This window comes from Pelobates fuscus, chromosome 8 (assembly GCF_036172605.1).
Source record: "Pelobates fuscus isolate aPelFus1 chromosome 8, aPelFus1.pri, whole genome shotgun sequence".
Taxonomy (NCBI): domain Eukaryota; kingdom Metazoa; phylum Chordata; class Amphibia; order Anura; family Pelobatidae; genus Pelobates; species Pelobates fuscus.
In genome coordinates, this window is record NC_086324.1 from 59,094,196 (window position 1) to 59,112,714 (window position 18,519).

Genomic DNA, 18,519 nt, shown 5'->3' on the forward strand with positions numbered 1-18,519 from the left:
AAGTATTGAGAATATCACATTTTCCTTGTACACTCCTCACTACTTTTTTCTCAATTGCTTTTTTATGTTGTCTAATGTGTTATATCATACCACAGTAATACTGACTGTGCAAATCTCTCACGGTTTCATACATTATGTCAATGTGCAGTAACACTATGTACAGAGAGCAATTTATTTGGCACGTTGAGCTGCTAAAGCAAGTTCAAAATGTATAAGTAAACACGTAGCAGGCACATTTTCCTACGCACTAAATTGTGAATAAACAATATTATAAACAATTATTTTTAAGAAGTGGATAGAATTTGAAATAAGAAAGAATGGGCTATAGATGTATCATAGTCTGTACGTCTTTAGCAAGATAGGATGGACCTGTGCATTCAATACATTCAGACCCTTTCTTCTGTACATCACAGGAGAAATTGAAATTCCTCACTCAAGGGGAAAGGCTTTTTAACATCATCGTAGTTTGTGCCCACTGTGGGTTCATTTGTTTATTCTTAGCTGACAGAGGAGAAAGCTTCAGCGCCTGCAGCCCATCTACTTTAAAGATCATTGCATGCAGAATTTAGAGAAGTCTTCCTTCAAACTAGTATTGGCAGGACTGGTAATTTGAAAAAGTGTAACCTGGGAGCTTGAAAGAGTCTTCCCTTTGTAATCGGTCCTGCCTCAACCAGGTATTTCACCCACAGTGATTTCCAGGCTACTTTTCAAACAACACAACCTACATCATTAATCATCATACCATGGTCAAAGTCACTTAGTTACGGACAAAGTCATACCATGGTCAAAGTCACTTAGTCACGGACAAAGTCATACCATGGTCAAAGTCACTTAGTCACGGACAAAGTCATACCATGGTCAAAGTCACTTAGTCACGGACAAAGTCATACCATGGTCAAAGTCACTTAGTCACGGACAAAGTCATACCATGGTCAAAGTCACTTAGTCCAAAATTATCCTCCGATTTTATGTTAAGCATTTCTTCCTGGTTTATATGCTCAATTAATACAATTCTTACAGAGATATTCACTAAGGTGAGAATTCAAAGTGAATATCAAACGTAAATTCATAAAAGCCAAAATGGAAGAATGTCTAAGACAGCTATGCTTTCCTTCTGCTACTTTGACCTTACATTTTAAATTTAATTTAACTTCTCAATAACCCTGTTAATATTGTTTGCATAATTGTATTGGAAAAGTAGGTAATTTGAGATTTCATAAAGATATTTTGTGTTGTAAATTTAAAATGAATTTAAAATAGTAGGCCATAGTAGCTCAACTGGAAAAAAAAAACACGTAGACCAGTTTTGTTTTCCGATTGGCTATGTTTGCCTAAAATGTTAAATTCACCAATTGAGAGTTATTCAGGAAGGTATGAATTGCCAGGATTTCAGGTTGAATTTTAAAATAGGGCCAGAGAGCCAAATAAGAGAAATTGTTCAAGCCAATTGGCTATTTTGGTTAATGTTCACTTTAGTTGATAACTGTTCATATTCCCCACAATGCACACTGTGTAATAACCACATTAATAAATATAGCGAATTTATTTTATTGTATCAGACGGAGGGAGGATTTAGATTGGGGAACTCACTAGTTGTTTCAGTTTTTTTATACAGTATTTGTTTTATATGTATATGTGTAAGCTATAAGAGCATTTGAAAATGAAAGAGATTAGTAACATGTGTAATGAGTTAACATTTCAGGGGTGAAATCTGTATGATTAGGCATTGAAATGCTTCTTAACAGCACTGATCTACCTAAAATTATATACATAAGCAGAAACCGTATAATGCAAGTAAGCCTATGTCTACCGAATAATTAAACATTTGCTTTGTTGTCGATTTGGGGCGTTCTGCTTTAAAATGCAATGCATGAATTTAAATCAATTTTGAGTGGAGACTGAGTCACTGTCACTGCAGTCAATGAGCAGATCAGACTAATCTGAAAGTCTTCTGCTAATCTCACAAGGGTTTTGTAAGGTTATGTCTTGTACAGGCTCCAGCAGTGACAGTGTTAATTAATATATATCATCTGCTTCCTGCGTGCGGATGTCACTGCTACACTAACAGGAAAACAAATCTCACCTTATCAGCCACCACACTCTTCCTTTTTTTGGGGTCCCCAGAAAGACCTTAGGAAAGAATAACACAGATCTTCAATTTGCTATCACAGGCACTGCAAACATACTGAACATCAGGACAATTTGTTTTTCTTGCAAATTGCATAAAGTAGGAAAATTGACTGATTTCTAGAAGAAAAAAAAACTAAAAAAAACAAACCAACAATATTTACCTACGACAATACTGTGTTCAGGCTAACTGTAATGGGTGGTTATCTATCCAATACTAGTAATAGACTCTCTTTCTGATAAAGTGTTGCAGTCTCTTATATGCTGAAGAATGGAAAATTGTAGCTTTTGGGTGCTAAGTGTTTGATACTCCACTGCAAACATTAGGGCTAAACTAAAACATCCAACAACTGATAGCAGACAGATAAAACTCATAAACCATATCTTGCTTCTGTTATTAGAATTCGCTCACCCACTACAGCTTTGGCCTTGCCTTCATGGAAGGACCAGGCTAATGCCAACGCTTCATTGTAACAGTCTTGTTTCAGAAGATGATCCACTCTCTGGGATAAGACACAAAAAGTTGTCATTCAAACATTCCTACACTAATATCACGGCTGCAAACAGACGGTACAGTACCTACAGATTTCATACTTAAGCAGTCTGCAATCATTACCTATATAAAAAGCATAAAACTCATGTGTGTTGAAATTGTAATAAAAATGTAATCACTATGTGACCCATTAAATGCAATTGATTAAAGGTTACAAAGAATGGAAGCAGTCGAGAGAGAGAGAGAGAGAGAGAGAGAGACTGTCTGAACATAGGACTTGATCCCAGAATGCATTTCTGTCTCATTCATGGTTTGCTGTAATTATACAGAAAGTATCCCTTGTTGCATTTGATTCCCTGCTTCCTGTGAGATAGAACGGAGATAAAGCCTTTTAGGAACGGGTGCACTTTTCTCTGTGGCTCTGCCACAAGGCAGTGTTTATTATATTTTCAGATTATTTCATTCACATCCATCATAATGTATGCTCATATATAGCAAATATTAGAAACACCTAATTCACAGATAATCACGTCGTATTTATTGATTGTTGGAACAGTTTAATGACACCACTTAGGTAATTAAAGAATCACACATCAGTCAGATTTACTGTCTAAATATAAATGCAATTAGTGCTAGGTATGTGCAAGGTATATATTTATAGAAAAAGAAGTTTATATAAAGCATAATATGGCAAGCACTGTTTTATTATATGAATTTTGTTTCGGCAGCTAGTTCCTGTCACATGTCCTGAAAAGTATCTGTTATGTCTGTACTGACAAATAATGATATTTGTTACTTTCCCAGTGCACTGTTTGTCTTACCTCTCGCCAGTTCCTCAGCATCATGGTATGGACGGACTGTGGGAGGAGAGAGAGAGAGAGAGAGAGGGTGAGATGGAAAGTCAGATAGACACAGACAGTGTGAAAGAGCAAGCAGGCGGAAGTGCTATAGTCTACAAAAACGCACAAAGTATCAAAAGCAATTTAACCCCTAACGGCAGCAGTGTAGAAGGGATTTATTTAGACAGCACTACTGCAAACATACAGGTTGAGAGAAAAAATAAAAAAACATATCGCTGTCAACAATTCTTTGTTTTATGCTACCAGTGATGAAAGTGACCTTAGTTCCGAGGTAGAAGATCTGACCACCATAGCTGCTGATTGATTGATAACAAGCTTTCTCTCCTACCAGGGCCTGCGGGATTAAAGCACAGAACAGAAATCACAGGTTGTATTTCACAAGCATCTCCAGGTTTTTTTTTATACCTTTTGTCTATTGGACCAAACATTTTTCTAGTTATTTCTATTTGTAGATTTGATAAACTTGCTTCAATGAAGGTACATTTTCAGAGTTCCACTTTTGTACTCCAGGAAACCACGATGGTCATGCTTGGTAACTACTAGTTACCCCAACTCTCCTCCTCCCCACCCTTCCCTCAACTCTTTGTATGCCTCCCTTACCTTGTCTAGGAACTTTCAACCACTCCTCAATTCTATTTGTATAGTCATTGAACCAAATTCAGTTCACAGCTACAGAGTAACCTTTCTTAAGTAACTACAGACAATGTATAGGAGATATAGTCACACTGCTGCATTCTTCATGATTCTCACTATAAGTGAGCACTACACAATGATTGGAAAATAAGCAAATCAAGGACAGAATAGAAGGCAGTTAAGGATAAGGGAGTTAAGCAGACTTGTTCAATGAATTTGATTTAGAGGTTTAAGGTTAATTGCTTGGGTGGATTGTTCTCTGGTTCTCCTTGGAAAGCAAGATGTGAAATAGTGCGTTTTCTTGATATCTCTTGAGCTCTCAGTCTAATGAATGGATATGTATGAAAGTGTCTTTCGGAATATGCCAAGCCCAAACTTTCAGGAAAACTGTAATTTCTGTGTATATTTATATGCACATTGAAACTATACAAATTGAGCTCTCACCAAGGCTTGGCTCACATTGCCCCCAGTCGCCAGGGACTTGAAGTGGCTGCTGTTATACACAAGCTGTACATCTGATATCTCTAGGGTCTCCAATTCCTCCTGTGTCTGCCGATCAATCACATGCAACTTCTCGGCGCTGTCCAGCAGTGCCACAGTCCGAGCGTTAATCCACTGCAGCACAATAAATAGGAGATATAATCTCAGCATTATATCTTTCATTCCCAATAAACAGCAGTTGGGTACACTGGGTGCTCTCTTTAATCCCAATCAATTAGCTCTCACCGTGAAGTTGATCAGGTCATAATGTAAGTGCAGCTGCTTCTGCTTATTTATGTGAATAGCTCCAGATTCATCACGTTTTACCTAAATGGAATACAATAATGTTAAAAAGACTGGGAAATTTGCACATTCTCTCTTGTCTCATTCTTGCCAACACTAACTCATAGCGATACATCTCCACTGTTTTATAATGTCTACCCAAAGCACTACAAGAAAAAACAATAGTCCAAAACAAAGACATAGCTTAATAAAATGCACATGCTTTTCTAAATCTTACCAAAAGGAAATGGACCACATCTCCCCTGCAGAATGCTAACATGGGGTTCAGTGCACCCTGCAGTATCACAAAATACCAGGCTAGAAGTGGAACGCTGGAGGGGTCCATCTGTGGAATCAGGAAACAGACAGTGAGCAGTGGTTGTTGCTAGAAACCGCAACGCGTTAGCAGCTCAAGAGTGCAATTCGAAAGATTGTTTGTGGGAGCAAGGAACAAGGATAAAATATAAGAATAGTAAGCAACTCTTGGGGTGCTCCGATTTGAAGATTCTTGGTAACTGTTTTTTTGTGGGGGAAAGGAAGCTTAAAAGCCATGATACGGTGAAAAACTTCAATTCTGTTAACTTGTCATTCAATGTGTTCTTTTCTCCCCCTTTACTGTCCCATAGTTTTCTTTCCTCTCCCCTCCTCCGTCCCATAGTGTTCTTTCCTCCCCCCTCCCTTGTCCCATAGTGTTCCTCCCCCTCCCCTGTCCCATAGTGTTCTTTCCTCCCCCCTCCCTTGTCCCATAGTGTTCTTTCCTCCCCCTCCCTTGTCCCATAGTGTTCCTCCCCCTCCCCTGTCCCATAGTGTTCCTCCCCCTCCCCTGTCCCATAGTGTTCTTCCCCCCTCCCCTGACCCATAGTGTTCTTCCCCCCTCCCCTGTCCCATAGTGTCCTTCCTTCCTCCCCGTCCCATAGTGTTCTCCCCCCCGTCCCAGTGTTCTCCCCCCTCCCCTGTCCCATAGTGTTCTCCCCCCCTCCCCTGTCCCATAGTTTTCTCCCCCCCTCCCCTGTCCCATAGTGTTCTCCCCCCCTCCCCTGTCCCATAGTGTTCTCCCCCCCTCCCCTGTCCCATAGTGTTCTCCCCCCCTCCCCTGTCCCATAGTGTTCTCCCCCCCTCCCCTCCCCTGTCCCATAGTGTTCTCCCCCCCCTCCCCTGTCCCATAGTGTTCTTCCACCCTCCCCTGTCCCATAGTGTTCTTCCACCCTCCCCTGTCCCATAGTGTTCTCCCCCCCTCCCCTGTGCCATAGTGTTCTCCCCCCCTCCCCTGTCCCATAGTGTTCTCCCCCCCTCCCCTGTCCCATAGTGTTCTCCCCCCCTCCCCTGTCCCATAGTGTTCTCCCCCCCGTCCCATAGTGTTCTTGCCCCCTCCCCTGTTCCATAGTGTTCTTGCCCCCTCACTGTCCCATAGTGTTCTTCCTCCCTCCCATGTCCCATAGTGTTCTTCCTCCCTCCCATGTCCCATAGTGTTCTTCCTCCCTCCCATGTCCCATAGTGTTCTTCCTCCTTCCCATGTCCCATAGTGTTCTTCCCCCCTCCCCTGTCCCATAGTGTTCTTCCTCCCTCCCATGTCCCATAGTGTTCTTCCCCCCTCCCCTGTCCCATAGTGTTCTTCCCCCCTCCCCTGTCCCATAGTGTTCTCCCCCCATGTCCCATAGTGTTCTTTCCCCCTCCCCTGTCCCATAGTGTTCTTTCCCCCTCCCCTGTCCCATAGTGTTCTTCCTCCCTCCCCTGTCCCATAGTGTTCTCCCCCCTTCCCATGTCCCATAGTGTTCTTTCCCCCTCCCCTGTCCCATAGTGTTCTTCCCCCCTCCCCTATAGTGTTCTCCCCCCTCCCATGTCCCATAGTGTTCTTTCCCCCTCCCCTGTCCCATAGTGTTCTTTCCCCCTCCCCTGTCCCATAGTGTTCTTTCCCCCTCCCCTGTCCCACAGTGTTCTTTCCCCCTCCCCTGTCCCACAGTGTTCTTTCCCCCCCTCCCATGTCCCATAGTGTTCTTCCCCCCCCCGTCCCATAGTGTTCTTGCCCCCTCCCCTGTCCCATAGTGTTCTTTCCCCCTCCCCTGTCCCATAGTGTTCTTTCCCCCTCCCCTGTCCCAGTGTTCTTCCCCCTCCCCTGTCCCATAGTGTTCTCCCCCCTCCCATGTCCCATAATGTTCTTTCCCCCTCCCCTGTCCCACAGTGTTCTTTCCCCCCCCTCCCATGTCCCATAGTTTTCTTGCCCCCTCCCCTGTCCCATAGTGTTCTTTCCCCCTCCCCTGTCCCATAGTGTTCTTTCCCCCCCCCCTCCCCTGTCCCACAGTGTTCTTTCCCCCCCTCCCATGTCCCATAGTGTTCTCCCCCCCCGTCCCATAGTGTTCTTTCCCCCTCCCCTGTCCCATAGTGTTCTTTCCCCCTCCCCTGTCCCATAGTGTTCTTTCCCCCTCCCCTGTCCCATAGTGTTCTTTCCCCCTCCCCTGTCCCACAGTGTTCTTTCCCCCCCTCCCATGTCCCATAGTGTTCTTCCCCCCCCCCTCCCATGTCCCATAGTGTTCTCCCCCCCGTCCCATAGTGTTCTCCCCCCCGTCCCATAGTGTTCTTTCCCCCCCTCCCCTGTCCCATAGTGTTCTTTCCCCCCCTGTCCCATAGTGTTCTTTCCCCCCCTCCCCTGTCCCATAGTGTTCTTTCCCCCCCTTCCCTGTCCCATAGTGTTCTCCCCCGTCCCCGTCCCAAGTGCAGTATTCTTGACTTTTCATGTTATCATTACTATCTTTCATTGTGATATATAATCATCTGAATTGTCAATGCAAGCATGTCTGTTAAACTATGCACTACAAAAAAAAATAAAAAAAAATTATATATATATATATATATATATATATATATATATATATATAAAAACAAAAAACATTTTGGCACATTTGACCCGTTTTCGGCCAAAATGAGATAGGCAAAATACAACGATATGATAAGCTTGATAAAGGCCCTGTGGTGGACCGAAACATTGTTTCGATTTTGCTCCAATACATCTGCCCACTGGATTGAACTTGAATGTCTGGACCATCATTACTTTTTTGCAAAACACCAGAGCTGAAAAACAGCCTCATATAAGCTATGTTTAGCTTACAGCTGTGACATTCCTACACAGCTGTAAGCTTATTCTGATTGCCGACTTCCCCTGGATTCCTCTTCTTTTTAATCTATTTGTTGAATTTTGCATTGATTAAAGGTAAGATTTATGTTTATAGTGAAGGAAGAACACATACACTCTGTCTCAACTGATGAATAGGCAATTATTATAATCGGTCTACCTCTACGTACAGCGCAGAATTTAGAATGTAACTGTGTAATGAATTTGGGACAGCAAAACTCTATGAACCACAAAACTAATACAGTTCACACCCTTTTATTTTACACAGACTGTGGTAGTAAAAAAATCGAGCAACAATAAATAACACTATACGAGGATGTTTAGTCACTTTGTTTATTTTAATTTTCCTCAGGTTATTATTTCAAAGTATTGTTTCTTTATAATCTCACCAGACCTAGTACCTCTGCTCGTGTCAGAGATGTTTTGACGGTACCTTTGTGTATTTCTGGATATTCATGTAATGTTTGAGGGTCAAGCCCTGACGATTCTAGTGCTGGCTGGGAAGCATGAGACTAGCAATAGCCTCGGTCTCTCTCTTTTTTTTCTGCACATTGCATAAACTCCTGCAAAACCTCCATATTATTTCTCATTGTTCTCTGTTTGAGGACAATTTTGAGAGCCAAGTCCCAGTCACTATCCTTTATTTACACCTTCCCACACAATGTGAACCCTATTCCCATGCCATTATCTTCCCCTCTTCTCAGCTGGGCCCCCTTTTAACCTCTTACTTACAAACTATGTTTTGGTGTAATTTGATTATATTCACAGTTTCTTAATGCATCCCTATTCCCAGGCAAACACAACATGACTAGTCAGACAAAGTGTATATGGGGACATTCTGGGACCAAATAAAGATATAGTACAAATAATTGGGTGTTAATAGCCCAAAAGGAGAAAATGTCTACTTCCCACTTATTTTTTCCTCTTTTTTGAACATTTGCTCTCAACCCCATTAAAAGCACAAAGAGCTTCACCGACTAATTTTAAGCAGTGACTGTTTTCAGCTAGGCAAGTGATGACGTGATTTGGTGAATTATTTAAATTGGTTAATTTGATATGGATTTTGCATTTGACACATCGGGTTACAATCATTTCTACAGCGATCTACTTTATTTAAATACTTTGTGTGTTACCTCCCTGTAAAATGAGTGGCCACACAGCTGCTAGAATACCAGACGGGAGCCTTCAGTTCATTAGGATTCTGTGTGGCTGGTAGGATAAAGCACGTTTCAAGTGCCTCTCTCGTTTGCATATATATTAATACTGAGACAAGGTCGCAGAGGTGAACTTGTTGATAATTGCTCAAATGGAAGACACATTTAAGAGTTCAAGTCCAATTATTAACGGTGTTCAAATTCTGTATTCAACTGATTAGCTTTTTTTTTTATTCATAGTAAGCTAGGAGATGACCCTCTTTTTTTATTGGACTATAATGACAATGAGCTGACATTTTAGCTAGGAGATGACCCTCTTTTTTTATTGGACTATAATGATAATGAGTTAAAAAAAAAAAAGCAACAGAGTCCAATCTCTTTTGATAGCATATCATATAGAAATGAGATTTGAATCTTGAAATGTTTATTTAACCTCCCATAGTTATGGTGTTTTAAACAAGCTTATTGTGCAGTCTTTTTCATAATGGGATTCTCTGTGTCGTTTTGGGTTCCCGATTCCTATTGTGTTATACTCTCATTTTTTCATTGCAGAAAAAAACAAAACCTGAGGCTTTGATGTTTTCTGAATGCTGTATACATTCTGCTTGTTTAGGTCTATTCTTGACCGTATATGTATTCTCTGCATTGTTTGTATGTTCATTTGTTGGCCTCAATAAAACAAAGATTGACAAAAAAAGCAACAGAGTTACTTGGAGAGATTTCAAAATTTTAATTTACCACCTATGTAACTACCACCTATCCCACCATGGGTTTGAGATTTAAAAAAGAAAAATGTGGAGTTTTTAAGATTATTTACTTCATAAAACTGCTACAAATTCCCCAGTATTGTATGGTGAACAAAGTTAACATACAAGCAAAAGAAGGCAAAGATGGAGAGAGTGAGAGTCCTGCTCGAAGGAGTTAATAATCTATAATTAGTCAGATACTTTTATACCATATCCATTAGATCACGATATATGGGCAAACCAATTTTGCTATCCTCTATGATGTCTGCAGTTTGCCCTTCTGTGGGATTTTTTTGACTGATGGATCGTGGGTAAATTAGCTTTGCAACAGAACTGTAACCTTGCTTAAAAGACATCTGTCACCTAAAAAACATTTTTTTTTTTTAATTATAATCCTTTCATCAAGTTTTGAAAGGAAATAGATTTTGTTAAATGAAGTATATGCAAAATAAAATTAGAAAAAATCATGTCTACCTTTAGTATATGACAGGATCTGTCAGCCATATGCATACACCTTGGGTCAGACAATGTTTGAAAACTAACAGTCTCTATGATCTTCCCGGCTTCACTGTCTGTTTTCAAACACTGTCCGACCTAAAGTGCATGTTCAGTGAGGGAAAAAGGTATTTGATCCCCTGCTGATTTTGAACATTTGCCCACTGACAAAGAAACAATCAGTCTATAATTTTAATGGTAGGTGTATTTTAACAGTGAGAGACAGAATAACCAAACAAAATACAGAAAAACGCATGTCAAAAAAGTTATAAATTGATTTGCATGTCAATGAGTGAATTAAATATTTGACCACTTCAACGTAATACTTGGTGGCAAAAACCTTCTTGGCAATCACAGAGGTCAGACGTTCTTGTAGCTGGCCACCAGGTTTGCACACATCTCAGGAGGGATTTTGTCCCACTGCTCTTTGCAGATTGTCTCCAAGTCATTAAGGTTTCGAGGCGGACGTTTGGCAACTCGAACCTTTAGCTCCTTCCACAGATTTTCTATGGGATTAAAGTCTGGAGACTGGATAGGCCACTCCAGGACCTTAATGTGCTTCTTCTTGAGCCACTCCTTTGTTGCCTTGGCTGTGTATTTTGGATCATTGCCATGACCCATTTTCAATCCCCTGGCTGAGGGAAGGAGGTTCTCACCCAAGATTTGACGGTACATGGTTCCATCCATCGTCCCTTTGATGCGGAGCAGTTGCCCTGTCCCCTTAGCAGAAAAATACCCCAAAGCATAATGTTTCCACCTCCATGTTTGATGGTGGGGATGTTGTTCTTGGGGTCATAGGCAGCATTCCTCCTCCTCCAAACATAGCGAGTTGAGTTGATGCCAAAGAGCTCAATTTTGGTCTCATCTGACCACAACACTCCCACCCAGTTCTCCTCTGATGGGCCTGTACATGTGCTTTCTTGAGTAGGGGGAGCTTTGCGGCTGCTGAAGGATTTCAGTCCTTCACAGCGTAGTGTTTTGCCAATTGTTTTCTTGGTGACTATGGTCCCAGCTGCCTTGAGAACATTAACAAGATCCTCCCGTGTAGTTCTGGGCTGATTCCTCACCGTTCTCATGATCATTAAAACTCCACGAGGTGAGATCTTGCATGGAGCACCAGACTGAGGGAGACTGAGATCATTTTGTGTTTCTTACATTTGCGAATAATCGCACCAACTGTTGTCACCTTCTCACCAAGCTGCTTGGCGATGGTCTTGTAGCCCATTTCAGCCTTGTGTAGGTCTATAATCTTGTCCCTGACATCCTTGGACAGCTCTTTGGTCTTGGCCATGGTGGAGAGTTTGGAATTTGATTGCATCTGTGTACAGGTGTCTTTTATACAGTTAATGAGCTGAAATTAGGAGCACTCCCTTTAAGACAGTGCTCCTAATCACAGCTCGTTACCTGTATAAAAGACACCTGGGAGCCAGAAATCTTGCTGATTGATCAAATACTTATTTCACTCATTGACATGCAATTAAATGTATACCTTTTTTTGACATGCGTTTTTCTGGATTTTTTTTTTTTTTGTTATTCTGTCTCTCACTGTTAAAATACACCTACCATTAAAATTATAGACTGATCATTTCTTCATTTTTACGATTTTCTTTTACATATACTTTATTTTAAAAAAATATTCGATTTCCTTTCAAAACTTTATGGGAGGAGGATTATAATATTAAAAATAGTTCTCAGGTGACAGTTGCCCTCTAAGCACCACCCCGTTGCTAAAGATTGTCAAGGATCACGCTCACCATAAGAAATAATATTCCCTACCAAAAAACAAAGGTGAAATTGAAAAAAAGAAAACCAAAAGACAAAAAAGGTTTGATTTAAAAAAATAAATAAATAAAAAATACAAAATGACAGTACCCCTTTAAGGCAGACCATCAGAAAAAGGTTATATGAGGTGAAACCTTAAAACATTTATTATGCCCTCTTCTTAGCAGTATTGCTTATTATCCTACTTGTATGAATGTTTACGTAGTACAATGATTAGGACCCCCCCCCCAAAAAAATAAGGGGAAATGTCTGTGCGTCTTATAGAGCGAATGTGTAAGTTTACTTACCTGTATTTCAGTTTCCGTAAGGAATGAAAGGAAGTGCGTACTCAGGACAGGGGAGAGGGGTTAAAGATCACTATGGGACAGGAGAGGGGAGTGGGTGGTAAGGAACACTATGGGACAGGAGAGGGGAGTGGGTGGTAAGGAACACTATGGGACAGGAGAGGGGAGTGGGTGGTAAGGAACACTATGGGACAGGAGAGGGGAGTGGGTGGTAAGGAACATTATGGGACAGGAGAGGGGAGTGGGTGGTAAGGAACACTATGGGACAGGAGAGGGGAGTGGGTGGTAAGGAACACTATGGGACAGGAGAGAGGAGTGGGTGGTAAGGAACACTATGGGACAGGAGAGGGGAATGGGTGGTAAGGAACACTATGGGACAGGAGAGGGGAGTGGGTGGTAAGGAACACTATGGGACAGGAGAGAGGAATGGGTGGTAAGGAACACTATGGGACAGGAGAGAGGAATGGGTGGTAAGGAACACTATGGGACAGGAGAGGGGAATGGGTGATAAGGAACACTATGGGACAGGAGAGGGGAATGGGTGGTAAGGAACACTATGGGACAGGATAGGGAGTGGGTGGTAAGGAACACTATGGGACAGGAGAGGGGAGTGGGTGGTAAGGAACACTATGGGACAGGAGAGGGGAATGGATGGTAAGGAACACTATGGGACAGGAGAGGGGAGTGGGTGGTAAGGAACACTATGGGACAGGAGAGAGGAATGGGTGGTAAGGAACACTATGGGACAGGAGAGGGGAATGGGTGGTAAGGAACACTATGGGACAGGAGAGGGGAGTGGGTGGTAAGGAACACTATGGGACAGGAGAGAGGAATGGGTGGTAAGGAACACTATGGGACAGGAGAGGGGAGTGGGTGGTAAGGAACACTATGGGACAGGAGAGAGGAATGGGTGGTAAGGAACACTATGGGACAGGAGAGGGGAGTGGGTGGTAAGGAACACTATGGGACAGGAGAGGGGAATGGGTGGTAAGGAACACTATGGGACAGGAGAGAGGAATGGGTGGTAAGGAACACTATGGGACAGGAGAGGGGAATGGGTGGTAAGGAACACTATGGGACAGGAGAGGGGAGTGGGTGGTAAGGAACACTATGGGACAGGAGAGAGGAATGGGTGGTAAGGAACACTATGGGACAGGAGAGGGGAGTGGGTGGTAAGGAACACTATGGGACAGGAGAGGGAGTGGGTGGTAAGGAACACTATGGGACAGGATAGGGAGTGGGTGGTAAGTAACACTATGGGACAGGAGAGGGGAGTGGGTGGTAAGGAACACTATGGGACAGGAGAGAGGAGTGGGTGGTAAGGAACACTATGGGACAGGAGAGGGGAATGGGTGGTAAGGAACACTATGGGACAGGAGAGGGGAATGGGTGGTAAGGAACACTATGGGACAGGATAGGGAGTGGGTGGTAAGGAACACTATGGGACAGGATAGGGAGTGGGTGGTAAGGAACACTATGGGACAGGATAGGGAGTGGGTGGTAAGGAACACTATGGGACAGGAGAGGGGAGTGGGTGGTAAGGAACACTATGGGACAGGAGAGAGGAGTGGGTGGTAAGGAACACTATGGGACAGGAGAGGGGAATGGGTGGTAAGGAACACTATGGGACAGGAGAGGGGAGTGGGTGGTAAGGAACACTATGGGACAGGATAGGGAGTGGGTGGTAAGGAACACTATGGGACAGGATAGGGAGTGGGTGGTAAGGAACACTATGGGACAGGAGAGGGGAGTGGGTGGTAAGGAACACTATGGGACAGGAGAGAGGAGTGGGTGGTAAGGAACACTATGGGACAGGAGAGAGGAGTGGGTGGTAAGGAACACTATGGGACAGGAGAGGGGAATGGGTGGTAAGGAACACTATGGGACAGGAGAGGGGAGTGGGTGGTAAGGAACACTATGGGACAGGATAGGGAGTGGGTGGTAAGGAACACTATGGGACAGGAGAGGGAGTGGGTGGTAAGGAACACTATGGGACAGGGGGGAGTGGGTGGTAAGGAACACTATGGGACAGGAGAGGGGAATGGGTGGTAAGGAACACTATGGGACAGGAGAGGGGAGTGGGTGGTAAGGAACACTATGGGACAGGAGAGGGGAGTGGGTGGTAAGGAACACTATGAGACAGGAGAGGGGAGTGGGTGGTAAGGAACACTATGGGACAGGAGAGGGGAGTGGGTGGTAAGGAACACTATGGGACAGGAGAGGGAGTGGGTGGTAAGGAACACTATGGGACAGGATAGGGAGTGGGTGGTAAGGAACACTATGGGACAGGAGAGGGGAGTGGGTGGTAAGGAACACTATGGGACAGGAGAGGGGAGTGGGTGGTAAGGAACACTATGGGACAGGAGAGAGGAATGGGTGGTAAGGAACACTATGGGACAGGAGAGGGGAATGGGTGGTAAGGAACACTATGGGACAGGAGAGGGGAATGGGTGGTAAGGAACACTATGGGACAGGAGAGGGGAGTGGGTGGTAAGGAACACTATGGGACAGGATAGGGAGTGGGTGGTAAGGAACACTATGGGACAGGATAGGGAGTGGGTGGTAAGGAACACTATGGGACAGGAGAGGGGAGTGGGTGGTAAGGAACACTATGGGACAGGAGAGAGGAGTGGGTGGTAAGGAACACTATGGGACAGGAGAGAGGAGTGGGTGGTAAGGAACACTATGGGACAGGAGAGGGGAATGGGTGGTAAGGAACACTATGGGACAGGAGAGGGGAGTGGGTGGTAAGGAACACTATGGGACAGGATAGGGAGTGGGTGGTAAGGAACACTATGGGACAGGAGAGGGAGTGGGTGGTAAGGAACACTATGGGACAGGGGGGAGTGGGTGGTAAGGAACACTATGGGACAGGAGAGGGGAATGGGTGGTAAGGAACACTATGGGACAGGAGAGGGGAGTGGGTGGTAAGGAACACTATGGGACAGGAGAGGGGAGTGGGTGGTAAGGAACACTATGGGACAGGAGAGGGGAGTGGGTGGTAAGGAACACTATGGGACAGGAGAGGGGAGTGGGTGGTAAGGAACACTATGGGACAGGAGAGGGGAGTGGGTGGTAAGGAACACTATGGGACAGGAGAGGGGAGTGGGTGGTAAGGAACACTATGGGACAGGAGAGGGAGTGGGTGGTAAGGAACACTATGGGACAGGATAGGGAGTGGGTGGTAAGGAACACTATGGGACAGGAGAGGGGAGTGGGTGGTAAGGAACACTATGGGACAGGAGAGGGGAGTGGGTGGTAAGGAACACTATGGGACAGGAGAGAGGAATGGGTGGTAAGGAACACTATGGGACAGGAGAGGGGAATGGGTGGTAAGGAACACTATGGGACAGGAGAGGGGAGTGGGTGGTAAGGAACACTATGGGACAGGAGAGGGGAATGGGTGGTAAGGAACACTATGGGACAGGAGAGGGGAGTGGGTGGTAAGGAACACTATGGGACAGGAGAGAGGAATGGGTGGTAAGGAACACTATGGGACAGGAGAGGGGAATGGGTGGTAAGGAACACTATGGGACAGGAGAGGGGAGTGGGTGGTAAGGAACACTATGGGACAGGAGAGGGGAATGGGTGGTAAGGAACACTATGGGACAGGAGAGGGGAGTGGGTGGTAAGGAACACTATGGGACAGGAGAGAGGAATGGGTGGTAAGGAACACTATGGGACAGGAGAGGGGAATGGGTGGTAAGGAACACTATGGGACAGGAGAGGGGAGTGGGTGGTAAGGAACACTATGGGACAGGAGAGGGGAATGGGTGGTAAGGAACACTATGGGACAGGAGAGGGAGTGGGTGGTAAGGAACACTATGGGACAGGAGAGGGAGTGGGTGGTAAGGAACACTATGGGACAGGAGAGGGAGTGGGTGGTAAGGAACACTATGGGACAGGAGAGGGAGTGGGTGGTAAGGAACACTATGGGACAGGAGAGGGGAGTGGGTGGTAAGGAACACTATGGGACAGGGGAGGGGGGGTGTTAAGAAACACTATGGGACAGTTTGTTCAGAATATTTTTTTTCTGGGTTTCCTCCTCTAAAAACTATTATTTAATGTGGTGTGGTGCGTCTTATGGAGTGAAAAACAGTAATTTTACTTACCGTAAATTCCTTTTTTCTTAGTATAGTGGCAGTACTTACAAGTGGGATGTTCCTTAGGATTCTGGACAAGAAGCTCCCCCTTCTTTAGAATTTAAATGCTGTGCTCCGCCTGCTGCCTCCATATAAGCTGTAACTCAGAGACACTCACCAGTAATACAAAAGAACCAAAACGGAGACCGAATGATGCATAGAATTTTATCTATTTGAAAGCGGAGGGAAAGCCAGTACTGCCACTATACTAAGAAAAAAGGAATTTACGGTAAGTAAAATTACTGTTTTTCCCTTCGTATAGTGGCAGTACTTACAAGTGGGATATAGCAAGACCCCTGCAAACAAAGGGTGGGAACTCAGCAGGCCACAGCTTGTAGCACCTTACGCCCAAAGCAGCTTCAGATGATGAGAATACGTCCAGCCTACAATGCTTGATAAAAGTATGTAAGGAAGACCAAGCAGCAGCTTTGCAGATGTCTTCAGGTGAGGCGGCTGCTCTTTCAGCCCAGGAGGTCGTCATAGCTCTAGAGGCACGAGCCTTGAAAGGGAAACTAAGGGGAATCCCTTTGGATTGATAAGCCAACCTGATTGTATACGTTAGCCATCAGGCCAAAGAGGGTCCTGAGACAGCACCACCCCTGTTAGCGCCATGAAAGAATACACATAGATCTAAGGATCTAATCCCTGAGTCATCTGAAGACAGATTTTCAGGGATCTTCCAACATCTAGGAGATGTCACATTCTTTCCAGATCCGACGTAGGAAAATGAAAAAACCGCGGTAGGACAATAGGTTGGTAATTGCAGCACCAGAAAAAAACGTAGGCAAAAAAGAAGGCTTGGTGTGCAGGACCACCTAGTCGCGATGAAAAAGGTGAATTCCGGAGAGAAAGAGAGAGCTCGGATCACACCTACTCAACTAGCAGAGGCGATAGGCACCCGAAAAACCGTCTTGAAGGTAAGAAACTTGATATGAACCTCCAGTAAATGTTCAAATGGTGGTTCACAAAGGGCTCGAAGCACCAGACAGATCCCAAGCAGGGAAAGGTACTACTTAGGAGGCCTCTTAAGCCTTATGGACTTAAGAAATCTTAGAAAAAGCAGGTTTGAGGCAAAGCCACGAACCAGGAAGTGATTTAGAGCTGAAATCTGGCCTTTGAGCGAAAACTCCCAGGCCGGCTTCAAACCCATCTTGCAAAAAAGAAAGACTTTCCGGGATAGAGGCTTTGGCCGGATCCAACCTCGAAGTGAACACCAGGTTCTGAACTTCATCCAAACTCTGAAATAGATTTACGAAGTGGACCAGCAGACAGAAGACAGCAACACATCACATAAAGGTCAGAGAGACCATGGCCTCGAAGGATCACCCTTGCAGCAACCATGCAGTCAGGTGAAAAATATCCAGAGTTTCCACGGGGAGAGTCACATTCTCCAATATTTGAGGAGAGACTGGAGATGCCAACGTGAGATTGTCAAGTTTTCCACTTCCGAAAACCAACTCCTGTTCGGCCAGAAGGGCAGGACTGCCAATTACTTGCCTTCTTCATCTTACTTATGAACAATCCGTGGTATAAGAGCGACAGGAGGGAAAACATAAGCCATGTCGAAGGTCCAAGGTATCGATAGACCGTCTAGGACAACTGGGTACTCTCCTGAATGGAGAGAAGCAAAACATTGAACTTTCCTGTATCTCCTTGTGGCAAACAAGTCTATCTCTGGCCTGCCGAAGCGTGAACCCAGCGCCCAAAAAAATTTAGCTCGACAGTGCCCAGTCTGCCTGAGACCAAAGTCTACGGCTGAGGCCGTCTGAACTAACTTTAGAGACCCTCTGACATGGGTAGCTGATATAGCGAGAAGATTCGCTTGAGCCCAAGACATATGAGGTAGCAGAGCTCTTGAAGAGCTTTTACCTTCGTGCCACCCTGGCGAAAAAAACCACTGTAGTGGCGTCGTCC

The 18,519-nt window shown here is 44.5% G+C and overlaps 1 protein-coding gene across 2 annotated transcripts in view; it reads right to left on the reverse strand.

Annotated features, from left to right (window-relative positions):
* The window catches only part of VPS8 (VPS8 subunit of CORVET complex), a 166,978-nt gene that overhangs the window by 110,838 nt on the left and 37,621 nt on the right, over positions 1 to 18,519 (reverse strand). For both annotated transcript variants that reach the window (XM_063429889.1, XM_063429890.1), the window contains exons 13-19: positions 5,114 to 5,221; positions 4,840 to 4,920; positions 4,558 to 4,728; positions 3,740 to 3,814; positions 3,442 to 3,477; positions 2,540 to 2,630; positions 2,084 to 2,130 (exon numbers count right to left, since the gene is read on the reverse strand). In XM_063429889.1, coding sequence (XP_063285959.1) covers positions 2,084 to 2,130; positions 2,540 to 2,630; positions 3,442 to 3,477; positions 3,740 to 3,814; positions 4,558 to 4,728; positions 4,840 to 4,920; positions 5,114 to 5,221 — 609 coding nt within the window. The remainder of the gene's footprint in view (positions 1 to 2,083; positions 2,131 to 2,539; positions 2,631 to 3,441; positions 3,478 to 3,739; positions 3,815 to 4,557; positions 4,729 to 4,839; positions 4,921 to 5,113; positions 5,222 to 18,519) is intronic.